Source organism: Trachurus trachurus (genome assembly GCF_905171665.1).
Source record: "Trachurus trachurus genome assembly, chromosome: 6".
Lineage (NCBI taxonomy): Eukaryota > Metazoa > Chordata > Actinopteri > Carangiformes > Carangidae > Trachurus > Trachurus trachurus.
This window is the reverse complement of record NC_139897.1, coordinates 31447518-31465793: the sequence shown is the minus strand read 5'-3', so window position 1 is coordinate 31465793 and position 18276 is coordinate 31447518. Positions and strand designations below refer to the sequence as shown.

General features: G+C 44.8%; 2 protein-coding genes across 2 annotated transcripts in view; both read left to right on the top strand.

Moving 5' to 3' along the window:
• Positions 1–18276, top strand: part of LOC310987534 (NACHT, LRR and PYD domains-containing protein 3-like) — a 192529-nt gene that overhangs the window by 25000 nt on the left and 149253 nt on the right. Inside the window, exon 11 of the mRNA XM_083973841.1 lies at positions 14924–15097. Within this exon, the coding sequence (XP_083829967.1) occupies positions 14924–15097 (174 nt within the window). The remainder of the gene's footprint in view (positions 1–14923; positions 15098–18276) is intronic.
• Positions 4008–9576, top strand: LOC310987229 (uncharacterized protein; the record flags this gene model as incomplete). The annotated part of the gene is made up of 5 exons (XM_083973419.1): positions 4008–4632; positions 4946–5119; positions 6017–6078; positions 6331–6503; positions 9472–9576. Exons 1-5 carry the CDS (start codon positions 4565–4567, stop codon positions 9574–9576), a joined length of 582 nt encoding a protein of 193 aa, XP_083829545.1. The 5' UTR covers positions 4008–4564.

The window sequence follows — 18276 nt, the reverse complement described above, 5'->3', positions numbered from 1 at the left end:
TGTTTGCAAAGAAATTATGTCCATTGGGGGTCCGTGGTCTAATTTATTTCACTTTAGGAGTCCTTGGTGTAAAAAAAAAAAAAAAAAAAAGTTTGAGAACCACTGAGCTAATCAATTAATCAATAGAATCGATCATTGTGTGTGTATTATCAATCATCCACACACCCCCCCCCCCCCCCCGTCCCTGATGTAGCAGCTCATCCTGGAGCTCTGCACCGGGGACCGAGCGTCTCTTCCGGGCCGAGCTGGGACTGAGGCCCGGGGTCAGAGGAGGAGGAACCGGAGGAGGAGCAGATTCATGGGTTTACAGTGAATGTGTTGAACAAGACATTATGAATAAAGACAGAAAATTGAATGCAAGAACTATCAGTTTTAGTTTTTTAATTAACACGTGAAACGGAAATGATGTCACTGTTTCCGGTCGGAACCTTTCTCTTCCTCGTTCACAGACGTGTAAAAACTTAACTTTACATTATTTTAACCACCATGTTGCATTTAAAAGTGTATTTTAACACCTGAAACATTTTCATACATTATATCTCTAAGGCATGTGTGCAGTCGTGTGGTTGTATTTTATTTATAAGACATTCACTCCCCGCTGTCCTGTCGGTGGGGGCGGAGGTATTTTGGTGACGGACCTCTGGCTCTGCACCGACACATGTGAGCGACCATGGCTTCACCCGGCGGCGGCACCGGGGAATCGAACCTGATCGGTGTGTGCGACGGGGAGCTGGACCTGAAAGAGGAGGAGGAGGAGGAGGAGGAGGAGGAGGAGGAGAGAGGAGCAGGAGCAGGAGCAGGAGGAGCAGGAGGAGGTAGAGGAGGAGGAGGAGCAGGAGGAGCAGGAGGAGACTGAACTGTAAGAATCGTTATATTACGATATTCTAGAAAAACGGACTCAGGAGCTTCGTTGTAGGTTTGTTTCCTGGAACACGTTTCAATATGGCCGACATGCAGACAGGTCAAGAGGTCAACCAGTCTAACCAGCCTCTGCTGCCACCCTGAGGACAACTCCCTTCATAGCACAACATCATCACTCTTCTACACCAACCACATCAGTATCAGTAGAAAAGTTAAAATAAAACATGTAATAGTTCATTTCTCTCTTTTTTTTTACTTTCACCACATCAAATCTTTTTAACAACTTATTAGATCTAGATAATTAATGTTTAATGGTTATTAGTGTCGTTTACATGTGACGCTGTTAATGAGCTACAAACGATGGGACGTGATTGGACAATAAAACATCATCAAAATACAACTTCACTACAGTAAAGGAAGGAGAGAGAAGAGAGAAGTGAGAAGAGAGGAAGAGGGGGAGGAGAGAAAGAGGAGGGGGGAGAAAGAGAGCGTAGAGAGAGGGAGGGGAAGAGAGAGGGGAGAAAAGGAGAGACAGAGGGATGGAGGCAGAGAGAAAGAAGGAGAGGATAGAGAGAGAGAAGAGAGAGGAAGAGGGGGGAGGAGAGAGGGATAGACTTAGAGGGGGCAGATAGAAAGAGGATAGAGTGATATAGTGACGGAGGGGGAGAAGAGGAGAGAGAGAGGAAAGAGGAGGGAGAGAGAGAGGGAGGGAGGGAGGAGGGAGAGGAAGAGGGGTGAGGAGAGAGAGAAGGGGGGAAGAGAGAGGGGGGAGACAGGGAGAGACCTAGAGGGAGGGAGGAAGATAGAGGGGGAGAGAGAAGAGAGGGGGAGGGAGGAAGGGCAGAGAGAAAGAGGAAGAGGAGAGAGAGGGGGAGGGATGGGGAGAGAGGGAGAGAGAAGAGGGAGGGAGGGAGGAAGGGCAGAGAGAAAGAGGGAGAGGAGAGAGAGAGGGGAGAGGGGGAGGAGAGAAGAGAAGAGGGAGGGAGGGGGAGAGACTTAGGGGGAGGGAGCAGAGAGAAAGAGGGAGAGGATAGAGGAAGTGGGGGAGGAGAGAGAGATAGAATGGGGAGAAAGAGAGCGTAGAGAGAGGGGGAGACAGGGAGAGACTTAGAGGGAGGGAGGAAGAGAAAGAGAAAGGAGAGAGAGGGGAGGAGGGAAGGGGAGAGAGAGAGAGAAGGGGGAGGGAGGAAGCGAGAGGGGGAGGAGAGAAGAGAGACCTTTGACCTTTAACTTTCCCTTTAATTCATCAAATACTTCACCTCCATAAAAGCAGAAGCATCAAATCAGCCACATACAGATCAACAGCAGCAACATGAACACACATTCTCCTCCTCCTCCTCCTCTTCCTCCTCCTCCTCCTCCTCCTCCTTCTCCTCCTCCTCTTCCTCCTCCTCCTCCTCCTCTTCCTCCTCCTCCTCTGAACACATCAGGTCCACTGTAGCAAGTAGCCGTCCTGAACCAATCAGAGAGAGGGATGAAAATAATGCTGATAATGTAATTGGCCACCAGTGACACGCCCACTTGTTACACATGATAATTTATTCTTTCTAATCTCAGAGTCAGAGATGAACTCAGCACAATCAGCTTCTGTTCCCCACAGAAAAACACCTGTAAGATGTGTGTGTGTGTGTGTGTGTGTGTGTGTGTGTGTGTGTGTGTGTGTGTGTGTGTGTGTGTGTGTGTGTGTGTGTGTGTGTGTGTGTGTGTGTGTGTGTGTGTGTGTGTGTGTGTGTTCTTGTATTTACGACGTTGTGAGGACCGTCGTGAGTTTTTAACCACAGAGTGAGGACATTTAGGGGAAGTGAGGACATTTTCACCAGTCCTCACTTTTTCCAAGGGCTGTTTGAGGGTTAAGACTTTAGGTTATAATTAGGTTTAAATCAGGTTAAGAGTAATGGTTAAGGTTAGGGTAAGGGGCTAGGGAACACATTATGTCAATGAGTGCATTTCTAAAAGGAGTTCATCATGATTCTCCTTGTATCCTCCTGGTTTCTGTGTGGACTTACATTTAGTTGTGGTTGTGTTTTCCATATATGGTCGTGTTGCCAGACCGGGCCGAGTTAAGTTACAACACTGAGACACAAATTAGTTGATGACAACATGTGTGATGAATAAGACAGAGAACAGACTGAGCTGTAACTTGTAGTGGAGTGTCTTTAAATCTCTCAGCAGCTCTTCTACCACAGCTGGATCTCAGCTCACTGTTTATTCATGGTGTCAGAGTTCACCTGTCCATACAGGTGTAATACCAGGAGTTACCCAGCAGGTGGCGCCACTCTACTATATAAAGTCACTTCCTCAATATAATTTATTGTTCAGTTTAAAGTCCATGTTGACAGAGGGAGGCTCTGTCAACATGGACTTTAAACTGAACAATAAATGATTGTAACTGCAGAGCAGAGGGAGGAGGTAAAGGTGTTCAGACGCCATTTTAGAGTGAACGGAGCAGAAGGAGAGAAACTGAAGTGTGAGACGAGTGAGTGTTTACTTTAGTGTCAACTTTATTATTATTATTATTATTATTATTACTATTATTATTATTGTTGTTGTTGTGTCAGAGTGTAAGAGTCAGTTTGTCTGGGTGGACTGTGGAGGGAAGAAGAGTCAGACGTAGTCCGTACATACGTCAGCACATTGTCTCAGATTCACCTCCACACAACTTCTTCAAACTCAGAACAAACATCAAAGGTCAAAGGTCACGGTGACTGGATGAACATTAGCCTGGTTGGCACGACTTTCCAATGTTGATACTCAGCATTGGGTCTGGCCAAGACGTTAAGAGAATCCATTTCTCAAAGCGCATCCTTCAAACCTGGTTTACCCGCCCCCCTCAAATGCCTCAGTCTGCTATTGGTCGAAGCCAGAATAGGCGGTGTCGAAGCTTAAACCAATCACACCGCTCTTTCCTCTGACGTGCTGAGTATCAACCTATCAACATTGGAAAGTCGTGCACTTGAACACGCCTCTACCCAGAGCCGTTGGAGAGGCTCGACGTTGATTGGCTCTCGAAAAAGAGGGTGGAGTTCCCGAAAATTCGGGAGACAGAAATCGAGTTAATAGCACGGTTGGCCAGACTAGAAGTCAGCAGCGCTTTTGCGAGGCGTGACGTCACTAGTGTGGGCGCGACCAGGCTAGATGAACATGGATTTAATGTCAAAGTCATAGATATATATATAGATATAGATGCCACTCCAGGCTTGTCAACATGTCAACACGGCCGCCATCTTGGGTCAGGAGTTTCTGACCATAGACATATAGTACGTCTGACAAGCAGTCAGACCCTTGTAGAACAAATTTCAGTGTATGTACGCATGTGGGTGTGTGTCTGAGTATGTAAAATGTATGTATGATAATTATAAAATATCATTCTATGTTTTATCATAAATGTATGTCTGACATTGGTAATAAACCGAAGGTCTTGAAAATCGGTTGAATATTCAGTGAGTTATGGTGATTTTAATGGTTAATAGACCTCTGCCTCTGTAGACTAATGCAGTAAGTAGACACGGCTTCCCCCTGCCCAAGATGGCGGCCGCGTTGACGCATCGTTCCAATGGGCAGCAGCGTCACAGGCGGCTTCTACGTGTTCATATCTAAAGTCAAAGTACAATGAGTGGTGGAGGTCAACAACTGGATCAAACAAGGAAGTGATTATAGTTTGTCCTCGGTGCATTTGGGTGTGTCTTGATCCATCTGTCTGTCCATGAGGAGTGACCGGTCCATGGGAAAACCTGAAAACTTCAGTCTTGGACCTGGACCTCAAGAGTCACAGTAAGAAACCAGATTCAGACCTGTGTGCAGGGTTTGGAGGGTTACTTTAAAAATGTAATCAGTAACTTACTCTAAGTATCACACAATTAACGTTATGTACTGGATTACTTTTAGTTACTATTAGGTTACTTTAATGCCAATTATGATCATTAAAAATATCACACAACCAGCACACATCAATCGATAAGATCACTCAAAACAGGAAGTGAAACTCACGGAGGATCCGGTAAATTTCAAAATAAAACACGATGGACAATCTTCCGTGCCATCAGTGATCAATGTGATGTGAATAAAAACACGTTTGTGTTTGCAGAGGTCAGAACCACAGACTGAGAGCAGAGTCTCCAGGATCCATCTGTCTGTCCATGAAGAGTGACTGGTCCAGAGAGCTTCCTCCAGACCTCAGCCCTGGACCTGGACCTGGACCTGGACCTGGACCTGGACCTGGACCTGGACCTGGACCTGGACCTGGACCTCCAGAGTCACAGTAAGAGACGGTTTCTACTGTAAACTGAGTTGAAGATGATTCAGTCATTAGACTCATGTGAAGGAAACAGAGAGAAACCAGGAACCAGATCCATCAGACTCTGAAAGTTCACAACAAACCTCAGAGACAGAAACATGCACACACACTCTGTCCATCAGACTGATGAAGCACAGCGTCCTCATGTTCCTGTGTCATCGGCCTCAGTCGGTGTGAACGTTGCTGCACCAACACTTTAATGATCCACACGTCTGAGCCTTTAAACTGAAGTCACAGTAGAGATTAAAGCAGCTGATACACACAGACTTTTATTTTGAAAAGTCAGGAACCAGACAGCAGTTATCAGTGTTTCCTGTTTCCTGTCTGTGACTGTCTGAGCTTCTCCACAACATGTAGTGAAGCTCAGGTGGAGCTGCTGAAGCTTCTGTTGTCAGCTTCAGTCTCCTCACACTGGATCAGAGCTCCAACACAGGTTCATTAGAGCCACACAGCAGCGTCTGGATGAGGAGCTCATTAGTTAAAGAGCTGATAGGACTCAGTCCAGAACCAACATCAAACACATGATCAGTGTCTGAAAGAGGAAAACATCACCAACAGCTTCTCAATCATTTCACACATTTGGAGTAAAAACCAGACGAGACGACGCAGAAATGAAGAGACTCAAACTAACAGGGAGTTTGTTTTAGAGTCCAGATTTAAGGTCAACAGATAAACAGAGACAGAAACCAGACCAGTTCAGGACCAGGTCTTCATTCAGCTCGTCTCTCTGCACTCGTCTTCCTCTACTTTCTCTCTCTCTGCTCCTCTGCTGCATGAAGCCCCGCCCCCTTGAGGTGGTTAACCAATCAGAGCTCAGATGTGGAGCTGTGACATGTTGTTGATCCAGAAATGTCTTGACAGGAGGAAGAAGAGTGGTTTCTCTGATGTCCTAAAGGATCATGGACAAAGACCCAGAACCAGAGGTGAGCTGCAGACAGCCAATCAGAGCAGCTGTATACAAAGTGAGACTGAACATCTGTCTGCTGATGTGGTCATTTGTGAAACCAGGACCTGTTGTTTTCTCCAGAGTCATTGTTCCATCACAGCACTGACATTTAAGATGATGATTCAAACCTTCTCTTTGGTGTCTGTAGTTTTTCTGTAGCTGATGAAAATAATCTGATCAGATTGTCAGACTCTCTGTCTTCAGTCTGACTCTGTCTCTTCTCTCTCAGCAGATCGTGGTCTGCAGGAGGTTTTAGATCAACATAAGATCAGTCTGAGGAGCAGATGTGAACGAGTGACTGAAGGAACTGAGGCAACAGGAAGTGGAACCCTCCTCAACAGGATCTACACTGAGCTCTACATCACAGAGGGACAGAGTGAAGAGGTTAATACCCAACATGAGGTGAGACAGCTGGAGACAACGTCCAAGAAGAAGACCCTCCTTGGCACTACAATCAAGTGCAACGACATCTTTAAAGACTTACCTGTCCAACAGAGAGAGGACGTCTCTACGGTCTCACCTGTCCAACAGAGAGAGGACGTCTCTATGGTCTCACCTGTCCAACAGAGAGAGGACGTCTCTACGGTCTCACCTGTCCAACAGAGACACATCAGAGTGGTTCTGACCAACGGCGTCGCTGGTGTTGGAAAAACCTTCTCGGTGCAGAAGTTCACTCTGGACTGGGCCGAGGGCTTGGAGAACCAAGATGTCAGTCTGCTGGCTCTGCTTTCGTTCAGGGAGCTGAACCTGATCAGAGATCAACGGTTGAGTCTTCTCAGGCTCCTCCATGTTTTCCATCCAACATTACAGAAGGTCACAGCAGAGCAGCTGGCTGTCTGTAAACTTCTCTTCATCTTTGACGGCCTGGATGAAAGCCGACTGTCACTGGACTTCAACAACAGGGAGGTTGTGTCTGATGTCACACAGACGTCATCAGTCAACGTGCTGCTGACAAACCTCATCCAGGGGAATCTGCTTCCCTCGGCTCTGGTCTGGATCACCTCCAGACCTGCAGCAGCCAATCAAATCCCTCCTACATGTGTTGACAGGGTAACAGAGGTCCGAGGCTTCACTGACGCCCAGATGGAGGAGTACTTCAGGAGGAGGTCCAGTGATGAAGATCTGTCCAGAAGAATCATCTCACACATCCAGACGTCCAGGACCCTCCACATCATGTGTCAAGTCCCAGTCTTCTGCTGGATCAGTGCTACAGTTCTGGAGCACATGTTGACCACAGACCAGAGAGGAGAGCTGCCCAAGACCACGACTGACCTGTTCTCACACTTCCTGCTGGTCCAGACAAAGAGGAAGAAGAACAAGTACGGTGAAGGACATGAGATGAGTCCACAGGAGCTGACGGAGGCCGACAGGGAAGTTCTTCTGAAGCTGGGGAGGCTGGCGTTTGAACAGCTCAAGAAAGGAAACATCATGTTCTACCAAGAAGACCTGGAGCAGTGTGGTCTGGATGTCACAGAGGCCTTGGTGAACTCAGGACTCTGTACTGAGATCTTCAAAAGAGAGAGTGTGATCTTCCAGAAAACAGTCTACTGCTTTGTTCATCTGAGTGTTCAGGAGTTTCTGGCTGCAGTCTACATGTTCCACTGTTTCACCAACAGGAACACACAGGTCCTCAATAAGTTCCTGGGAGAAAAACATGTTGATTCAACCCTGGATGACTTCCTGAAGAGAGTATTGGAGAAATCCTTCAGAAGTAGAAATGGTCACCTGGACCTGTTTGTTCGCTTCCTTCATGGCCTCTCTCTGGAGTCCAACCAGAGGCTGTTAGGGGGTCTGCTGGGTCAGACAGACAACAGTCCAGAAACCATCCAGAGAACCATCAACAACCTGAAGGAAAAGAAGACAAAGATCTCTCCTGACAGAAGCATCAACATCTTCCACTGTCTGACGGAGATGAAGGACCAGTCAGTTCATCAGCAGATCCAACAGTTCCTCAAGTCAGAGAACAGATCAGAGAAACTCTCTGAGATCCAGTGTTCAGCTCTGGCCTACATGCTGCAGATGTCAGAGCAGGTTCTGGACGAGTTGGACCTGAGCAAGTACAACACAATACAGGAGGGACGACTGAGACTGATCCCAGCTGTGAGGAACTGCAGGAAGGCTCGGTGAGTCCAGACATGATCAATATGATTATTGATCAGTAGTTTAGATCAGTAGTTCACATAAACACAGTTTCATTTATTCTCATTATTCTTAGTTTGACTTCATTACAGGTCAGTTGTGATTTTTGGAGGTGTAGTAAAAGCTGTGAGCTCCAACATGTTGATCTCCAGCTCGTTGTGATCGTTGCTGTTTAATCAAGAACATGTTATTTTCTTCTTTTATGTTGACTTTTTTGGTTTTATTCAAGTCTTACACCTCAGTTTATCCAGATGTTTCCAGGTGTTAGTACGACTGCTAGTGTTGTAGTCAAGACCACCTTACCTTAGACCAAGTCAAGACCAAAACCAAGTCAAGACTAATGGCGCTTTTCCAGTGGTGCGGCACGGCGCGGCACAGCCCGCTTTTTTTGCTTTTCCACTAGCCCTAGCACCTGGTACCACGTACCATACTGTAGGCGCCGATTTATGTTTTTGCCCGTGGGTGCTCATTTTTTTTATTTTATTTTTTATTTTTTTCGTGCTCAAATTAAATGAATACCACCAAGGTAATGATTGTCTCAAACTGACTTTTATTGCATAGATATAGTCACCAAACACAACTAACTACGACACAGTCTATTGACAGCGAGGCTGGATGTGCGGATGGAAACAGTGGATTTTTTAGGTGCTGTGGCTACAAGCAAATCTCATATTGTCTCTGTACAAAGACAACAACGACCTTTGTAAATGTGAAAACAGCGTAGACCTATACAAGATTTGCGTTTGGGCAACACTGATATAACAGGCGAAACATTGAAATGAATTCATTCATGGCCACAGAAATGATTAACTTTATCGATTATCCATCTGATTATCTCTCCTGCTGTGAGCGCACAACTTCTTTCAGTGTGACACTGACTGTATATAGAAGTAAAATATATAGATTAATATATAATGAGCTCCTGACGCTCAGCTCAACGGGTGAGGAGAACAACTGTAGGCGGAGACAACTCTCGGCGGAGACGCTCAGAGAGAAAGTAAACAGCAGTGGATCAGTGTGATCTCTCCCTCCGTACAAACGCTCCGTTTTGATCCAGATCCTCTGGACTTTCAAAGTAAAAGTCACGCCAGCTGTAAATGAGTTAAATAGTGAAACAGCTGCGCTTTACCGTGGTGATCTAGCTGGGTTAAAAGAGAGCCACCTTTGTAGTACAGGACAGCCTGGCTTTAGACTCAACATACCTCGCTAACCCCCGAAACTGGCTTTGCAGTACACCCCTCAGGTACTTTCGTCCCTGCTGACACTTGCTGCTGTCCCTGTCACTGCTGCTACCGCCGCCACCACCGCTGCTGCTGCCGCAGCCAAATCCGATTAACCAATTGGTTACGTGACTACGCTAACGTGTACACGCACAGAGCTGTAATGATTTTAATTGGATAATACGATTCAAGTAAATGCAGTTCATTTTAAAGATACAGTTTCTTTCAGAGTGTATTGCTCTGATGAAGGTCGTTTGAGACCGAAAGCTTAGCCTTTAATAAAGTGAAATTGCATAGATCCAAGTGTGCGGAGATCTTTCCCTTCAGTAAAGATACAGTTTCACCACAAGTTTCATTTATTCACTCTTTTTATTTTATTTTAATTTTTCGGCCATCCCGATTGGCCAGTGGGTGCTCAGCGTTGCCAGTGGGTGCTCAAGCACCGGAGCACCCGCGGGATCGGCGCCTATGCCACGTACTATTTTTAGTACCGCCTCGGCCCAGGTTCCAAGCGAGCCAAAGCGATACTATAACGTGACGTCAGCCGACTGCCTTCCACTGATTGGACAGAGCATCCTCACTGGAAGAGTGCGAGCGACATGAGACTCAAACCTGGAAATTTAAAAAACAGAGCGGCAACAGCGCCAGCTGATCTGTACCGAGACTGTTGATCTCCCTTCACCCGAGTCAAATGTTGCTGTGTGTAAAACCACACTGTGGTCTGTTAACGAGGTGCAGACTAGTGAGTTTGGAGCTGACAAGAGGATCGAAAAAAGAGAGACGCCCCACGATCACCCCCGTGCTGCCTCCGCCCCCGCTGAGGAGGTACTAGAGAACTCAGCTGTAGTGGAAAAGCACCTTTACCAAGCCAAGCCGTGCCGAGCCATGCCGTGCCGTTCTGTGCTGTGAAAGAGTAGTGGAAAAGCGCCATAAGACTTTGAGGGGGTCCAGACCAAGTCCAAGTCCAAGAGCAAACCAATGCAAGACCATTTCCAAGACCATTACTGTATTCCCATACACCAGTCCTCATAATAATCATGTGTCTTGATATTTACATTATTCCTCCTCAGCTACAAAGAAAAGATGATTTGATCTAAAATCTAAACCATATTTATGTAAACAAAGTTTGTATTGAACAGAAGAACACAGCACAGAACCTGCTGAAGTCTCCTCCCACTGTTCACACTGGTGACACCAAGTTGTTACAATGGTTACACAAATAGATGCTTTTGTAGAACAATTTTCATTAAGTTGTAAAATTACATCACATAAACCAAAGTGAGTCTCCTCTCCTCTCCTCTCTTCTGCCTTCACCCCGTCTTTGATCCCTCAGAGCGTTTGGATCCCAGTGTGGCCCGAGTATCCTGCCTGAGTATTCTATTACAGTTTTTCTCAGTTTCTCAGTTTAGCACTTCTAGTAAAAAATTTAAATATAAACAAGAATCAGATTACAACTACAAGTGCATACAGTATCTACTGTACAATTATTCATCTACAGCAGCATGTCGATGTGCTGGGTCAGGACATCTCTCAGTTCGTAGCTCCGCCTCCACCTGACACATTTGATTCTGACACATTTGATATTTTCTCTCTTCACAGACTTGTTGGTTGTAAACTCTCAGAGAGTCACTGTGAAGTTGTGGCCTCAGCTCTGAAGTCCAACCCCTCCCACCTGACACAACTGAACCTGAGTCACAGCAACCTGAGTGGTTCATCAGTGAAGGTTGTGTGTGCTGGACTGGAGAGTCCAAACTGTAGACTGGAGACTCTGAGGTGAGTTCACTGACTGGACCTGTTGGACTTTTGTCTGTGTTCAGTTAAAATGTGTGAAGTTCAGTTTGAAGCAGCGACTGATTGTGACTTAAGCAATATTACCCGAGAGGGTGCGCCGAGGTCCGCAAGCATCACCGAAGTGCTCAAATTACGTTTAAGCACACCCTCGAGGGTAATATTGCGATTATACAACAATTACCAACAAAATAGAGCGTATAATTAAATAAATATTCATGTTGATGGACGTTTTGCTCTCAAAATGTAAAGTTTTTTGCGAGTGTGCTTCCCGTTTCCATGGAAATAAATGGGGTCTGACTAATAACTGAAACACAATCAGTCACGTCAGTAGACTCCTATGTGTAATGGAACCTAGTTCACCTCTACAGCAAATAGTCCGAATCTTAGTAACGACCTAGCAACAGAAATGATTTTCTAGTCCCAGATGAGTGAACTCTGAGCTGACGTTCATGTTTTAACCGTTTTAACGCGGTCTCGGACTTTCCCGAACTAAATCAATACTGCACAAATGATCGCCCAAATTATAACAAAGATGCCGTTCTTTTCCTTTCACAGATGTAGCTTCTACAACCGCAAACTCTGCATGTAAATGAAGTTATAGCGCCGTGTCGCCGACACAGCTGATAGAGAAAGCCAAACGATTACTACAGATTATTTAAAAGCCCAAAAGGCACAAGCAAGAGAGAGGGAGAGAGAGAAACATACAGGTAATCACCTCCGTTTTATCCAATGAAATATTCAGCTCCAGGACATATTTAAAAAAACATATTCACCACGATCACAACTCGTGTCTCTCCGACTTTGTAACGTTACACACATGGGAGGGAGACAATCCTCTCGGCTGCAACGGGGAAGTTTACAATATATTAACAAAAAATAAAATAACATAATTGTTCTATAAATGTGACTTTGGCAGCTGTCAGGAACAACCTACAGGAGGTCAGTGTAGTTTGTGATTTATTTTCACGAGTAATAAATGACGTTTTTCAAAAGAAAAGGGGGAAAAGTCCATGTTCAAAGAGTAGACGGTCGCGCACATCCAGTGCAGTAGGTGCTGGCCTCAAAAATGTGGACATGAAAAGTGAAAAAAGGAGACCGCACACATCAGCTCCCTTATGTGCAAATTTATTAGCACATCAGTAGTGGTAACGTTTCGAGCTCATAGCTCTTCATCAGACTAACTCATACAACATTAGACGCCCCGCTTTTAAATCTGCCCCCGAGGGTCACATGGTGAGTCACATGGTAAAAGGGAACGTATCAATCAAAACCCCTCCTGTGTAGAATCAAAACATACAGAAATAATCAAAAACATCCAGAAATAGTCAAACATCATAATTAAATAGACCGACACCCATCAGGCTAACTGGCCGTCATACAGATCTACTGAATTAGAGGCGCCTCTAGTAATAGGATGGCTAATTTTCAAAGTCTAGGACAAGGTTATCACATTAATATTCCAAACATTTCAATCATGTTTAAAGATTTAACATATATTGAAGTTCACTTATTTATAACCTTGAGCTAGGTAAGGAACAATCCAACCACAAAAAATATATATAGACGATCAAATATGCATATAATCCAAACAGTAGATTTCCCCCATGATTAATACAACATGAGAAGTGACTACTGTAATGATTATATGCAGAACTGCTCAAGAGACCATCTATCACAAAAGATGGAATATAAACAAATAGAAAATAGCAAATCACAAATAACAAATAACACAAAAGAAACAAGATAGCAAATACCAAGACCCGTCACAGTCGACCCCAATGGAAAATATATCAGGGGAGAATCATCTTCAATATTACACATTATTAAAATATTACAATATTACACAGACTCTTTCACAATGTTCAATTTCTTCATCAAGCCCCCACCAACAAAGCTCAAGAAGAGCTCACAAAAAAAAAAAAAAAAAAAAGATCACATAAAAGGTCTGATGTTAAAGTCCTCGTTTAGACCCTTGGGAGTTAAGGTGTCTAACGTGTATAAGTCCATGTTGCCATGGAGATGTGTAAACAACATGACATGGCGAAGTAATATTTTCAGTGATAAGTCAGCCGTGCTGTAATGCTGATTTGAGCACGTTCTAAATGTCTTATTGACCAATCAGATTGCTTGGTCGGAACTACTTGTTGTATAATCCATGTTACTGCAGCTGGTAGAAGGTGAAGGGTCAGAGGTCACTCAGAGGTCAGTGTGGTAATGATGATGATGATGATGATGATGATGATGATGATGATGATGATGATGATGATGATGGTGATGATGATGGTGATGATGGTGATGATGGTGATGATGATGATGGTGATGATGGTGATGATGATGATGATGATGATGGTGATGATGATGGTGATGATGATGGTGATGGTGATGATGGTGATGATGATGGTGATGATGATGATGATGATGATGATGATGATGATGGTGATGATGATGGTGATGATGATGGTGATGGTGATGATGGTGATGATGATGGTGATGATGATGATGATGATGATGATGATGATGATGATGATGATGATGAGCTGTTCTCAGATCAGCCACTGTAGCTGAGCAAATGTGATGTAGATGAGGCCGGTGAAGCTGCTGTGTGTGTGTGTGTGTGTGTGTGTGTGTGTGTGTGTGAGGGATTACACAGACTAGTCAACTTTACTGCTCCACATAGACGTTTTGAGCTTGATTAGGAGAGCTGCTTGAAACAACAGCTGAGTGGCTGAATGAAACTAATCCGTCACCCTAATTGATTTAAATTGTCTTCTGTTGCTGATGCACGGCCTTGGTAAACTTGGTTTAACACTAGCGCACCGCTTTACATTGAGAGAAAAAAAAACACTAGTGCACCACCGTATCCGACTAAGCAGGCAATTAAACAAACACACAAAAAAAGCCTGCTTGTATATGCAGCGTTACATGGCGCACAACAACCAACAACAACAACAAATCAACCAGGATCGGAAAACAACAACTGTGACTGAGCAGGACTGTGATGGTGACGAGGCCTGTGTGTCGTTTTCCTCCCTCATTGTTTAACACACAGTAGCTCCAGTATTTTCTTTTCACTTCTATAGGAGTTTGTGTTACAATGTTATATGTTGTTTTACCTGCTGTTCTGTACTGATTTCTATCAACCAGTCAGTGGATACAGATTGTTGCAAAGCGTTTCCCTCCTCCTGTGATTTTAGTTATGACAGGAAAAATATGAACGACGTCATCAGCGACTAGTCGACGTCGACTCGACTTTCACAACATTAGAGTCGACTAATCACACACACAGTTTATCATCCTCTGTGTGTGTGTGTGTGTGTGTGTGTGTGTGTGTGTGTGTGTGTGTGTGTGTGTGTGTGTGTGTGTGTGTGTGTGTGTGTGTGTGTGTGTGTGTGTCTTTGATCCAGTTCAGTCCTGAATCAGAGAGTTGTAGTCAGTGTTTAGTCCAACAGGTATTGATCAGATATTGATTGTATATTGACAGACTGATCTGAGGTCAGCAGCAGCTGATGTATCTGTGCTGACATGTGGATGATGTGTGTAGAAGGCCACATGATGATGATCCACAACAACACAAGGACAAAGTCCCTCTACTCATTTACACACTGATCATTGATCAGGACACATCTGATCAATCATCAATCATTTCATCTTCTTCTTTTATTCTTTATTCAGATTGAGGTGGTGCAGTTTGTCAGAGATCAGCTGTTCTTCTCTGGTCTCAGCTCTGAAGTCCAACCCCTCCCACCTGAGACACCTGGACCTGGGTGGAAACAAGCTGCAGGATTCAGGAGTGAAGGGTCTGAGTGGTTTTCTGGAGAGTCCAGACTGTAGACTGGAGACTCTGAGGTCAGACTCTGTTTTATTTCTGTGCTCAGATGAATGTGATGTGAAAGTTGTGTTGATACTGAGCTGCAGACATGAGGCTGATATTCTACTGATCCACACTGAGGCTGTAGGACAGGGTAGGCAGGCGCTCACAGACCAAGACCAGGGCTGTGTGGGGGTTGGCACCTCAGACAGCTCATCACACAACAACCTCACAACAAACAGATTGATGCACAATGGTTTATGTTAGCAGCAGGAGTTGGACACGGATGTGACTCGTGACGTAGCCATTCCCATTACCGTAGTTACTGGACAGCAGCCAAGAGATTTATTATAGGTTAGGCTGCGTTATAAGTCGATAATCAATAAGGGTGACAGTATGGCGCTTTATATCCAACACAGTCATGATCTAGTCTGTCCTTAGTCTACAAAATAAAGTTTGAGAAATGTCTGCATGGAGCACCTGCTGACAGGTTGCAGCTGACAGATGCAGCTTACAGTGACAGTTCTCATCGCTACCTGATCCACCTCCCTCCCTCCCGTCCTGAGGAGTCTCCTGGACAGATGCTGTGATTTTCCTCTTTTCCTTTCTAACCGGCCCGTTTCAGTTTTGCCAGCACACGCCTGGTGACTCCTCTCTTTCTCTCGCTCGCGCACGCTCGCACCTAATTACATATCTACCGGTAAAAATAAATGTGATGAAAACATTAAAGTGAGAAAAAAATTGATGAGCGAAAAATGAAAACATTGTGACCCCAGCTGGACACCATGTCTATAATATGCAGCGGTCTGTAGGACCGTTATTGGCCGTCCGAGGAATCAAATGCTCAGAAATCAAGTTTGTTTCATTTTAATAAGTTGTAAGCTTCAGAAACCATCAAACACATATAGGCCTATTGTAGCCTATATTTAGGAACGGACTGGGATACCTGTAGTTTTAATGTGAACCCAAATGGTCTGTGAGACAGCTGAATCCACCTGCTCCAGCAGTAATAACACCCCTTCTGATCGCTTGTGAAACGGCCCGGACCCACTGTCTGCGGAACCGGAGCGCAGCGCGCTGGACCGGAGGAAGTTTCTCCTTCAGTTCGGTGTCTGTATTTTTCACGCGAGCCGCGAGCGCCGTTGTCAAGCTGGATAGACCAGATCGTACCAGACAGGAAGTCAGGCACAGAAAAGGCGAGAGAATCCGGTCAATTTTCAAAATAAAATAATACTTCTTTTTTTTTTTCATGAATCTCAGTGGGTGGGCAATCGGTCTATCTGGGTGGGCCTGTGCCCATCCAGTCCCACCCATAGCTCCGCCCCTGATACTCCGGTACTGACAGAAGAGGCAGAGCAGCTCTGGGCCTTTGCTCTGTAATACTACACATGGCTGAGTGGTTTGTGCAGCTGCTGCCTGGACAGAAGCTAGCTCTGTTTACTGGCTTTTATTAGACCATGAAAATCACCACATTCTGACACATTGAACTTGTAGTAAAGTTATCTGAAAGTCCAAAAGAATCCAACTTTAGATGAAGTGAATAAATCAAAGCCCTGACTGCACCTCACTGGTTTTTAGTCCAGTCTCTGTTTCTCTTCATGTTTCACCTCCACTACAGAAACACATGTGATGTATCAGACAATAACTGATCTATAATCAATAGCTGCTGGCTCCACCTCTTTCCTGAGGCTCTGTGATGTTTATAGTGAAACATTCAAAGCCAACATCCCATAATAAGCTGGTTTCAGGTTTTTCTGTCTCTGAGCTTCATTCAACATGTGTTTCTACACGTTAGTTGTCATGGTAACAGAGTTCAGCCTCACATGTGTGTTGTCTTGAGCATGGTCAGTAAATCTCTGATCAATGTGGCTGCACAACATGAGTTTGTCTGGATGGAGCCACAGGTGGAGCTGACAGGTGAAGAGGCGGAGTCACTGCGTCTGTGTTGAAGCAGCAGCAGCTTCTCATGAATATTAATGAGCTGTTTTCTCTCTATGTGACTGTTTAACCTGCTTCCTGTTGCTTCAGCTGCTGGACTTTGATTTTCTAAACTTGTTCTTTCTGAAGCTTCTTCAGCTCTGAACAGATGATGAGACACTGAACGCTGTCAACAAGGAGCTTTGTCCTCAACTCACTGCTTTTATTCTTTATTCAGATTGTGGAACTGCAGTTTGTCAGAGATCAGCTGTTCTTCTCTGGTCTCAGCTCTGAAGTCCAACCCCTCCCACCTGAGAGAACTGGACCTGAGTCTCAACAACCTTCATGATTCAGGAGTGAAGCATCTGAGTGGTTTTCTGGAGAGTCCAGACTGTAGACTGGAGACTCTGGGGTCAGTTCACTGACTGTTACTGTTGTAGATCTTAGATCTTTGATCCACAACTGAACCTGATTGATCTTCACTCAGAACTTGAATCATTGACTTTGATGTCATGAATGAAGGACGTTTGAAATAGTTGTTGTCTCATGTTTCCACTTGTTCTTCTCTCACACTGACAATGACTCTTCACTTTCAGCTCATTTCACTCAGTCTGATCAATAATCAATGATCTAATCACTGCAGCTGTGTGTGTGTGTGTGTGTGTGTGTGTGTGTGTGTGTGTGTGTGTGTGTGTGTGTGTGTGTGTGTGTGTGTGTGTGTGTGTGTGTGTGTGTGTGTGTGTGTGTGTGTGTGTGTGTGTGTGTGTGTGTGTGTGTGTGATCTTCATTTCATCTTCTTCTTTTATTCTTTATTCAGATTGAGGAACTGCAGTTTGTCAGACATCAGCTGTTCTTCTCTGGTCTCAGCTCTGAAGTCCAACCCCTCCCACCTGAGAGAACTGGAGCTGGAAGGAGGAGACAACTACAACAACTTCCTGAGCTCTTCATCTCTGCAGCAGCTTCATGATCTTGTGAAGAGTCCAGACTTTCGACTGGAGACTCTGCAGTGAGTCTGATCTGTAGCTGTTTCCACAGCTGATGAGACTGTGGGAGTGAAATAAAGTGTAAAGTGCAGCAGGTGAACCTGTCAGGATGTGACATCATCACGTATGACATCATCTATGACATCACAGACTCAGAAAACGCTGCAGCAGCTTCAATGTGTCAATCATCAGTGATCCAGTCACAGGTAAAGGTGTTGAGTCAAACAGGAACAATGAGCTTCACCTGTCACTCAAGTACAGGAAGTACTTTTACTCCACTAACTCCTAACTAAATATATTTACTGTAGAGTACAAGT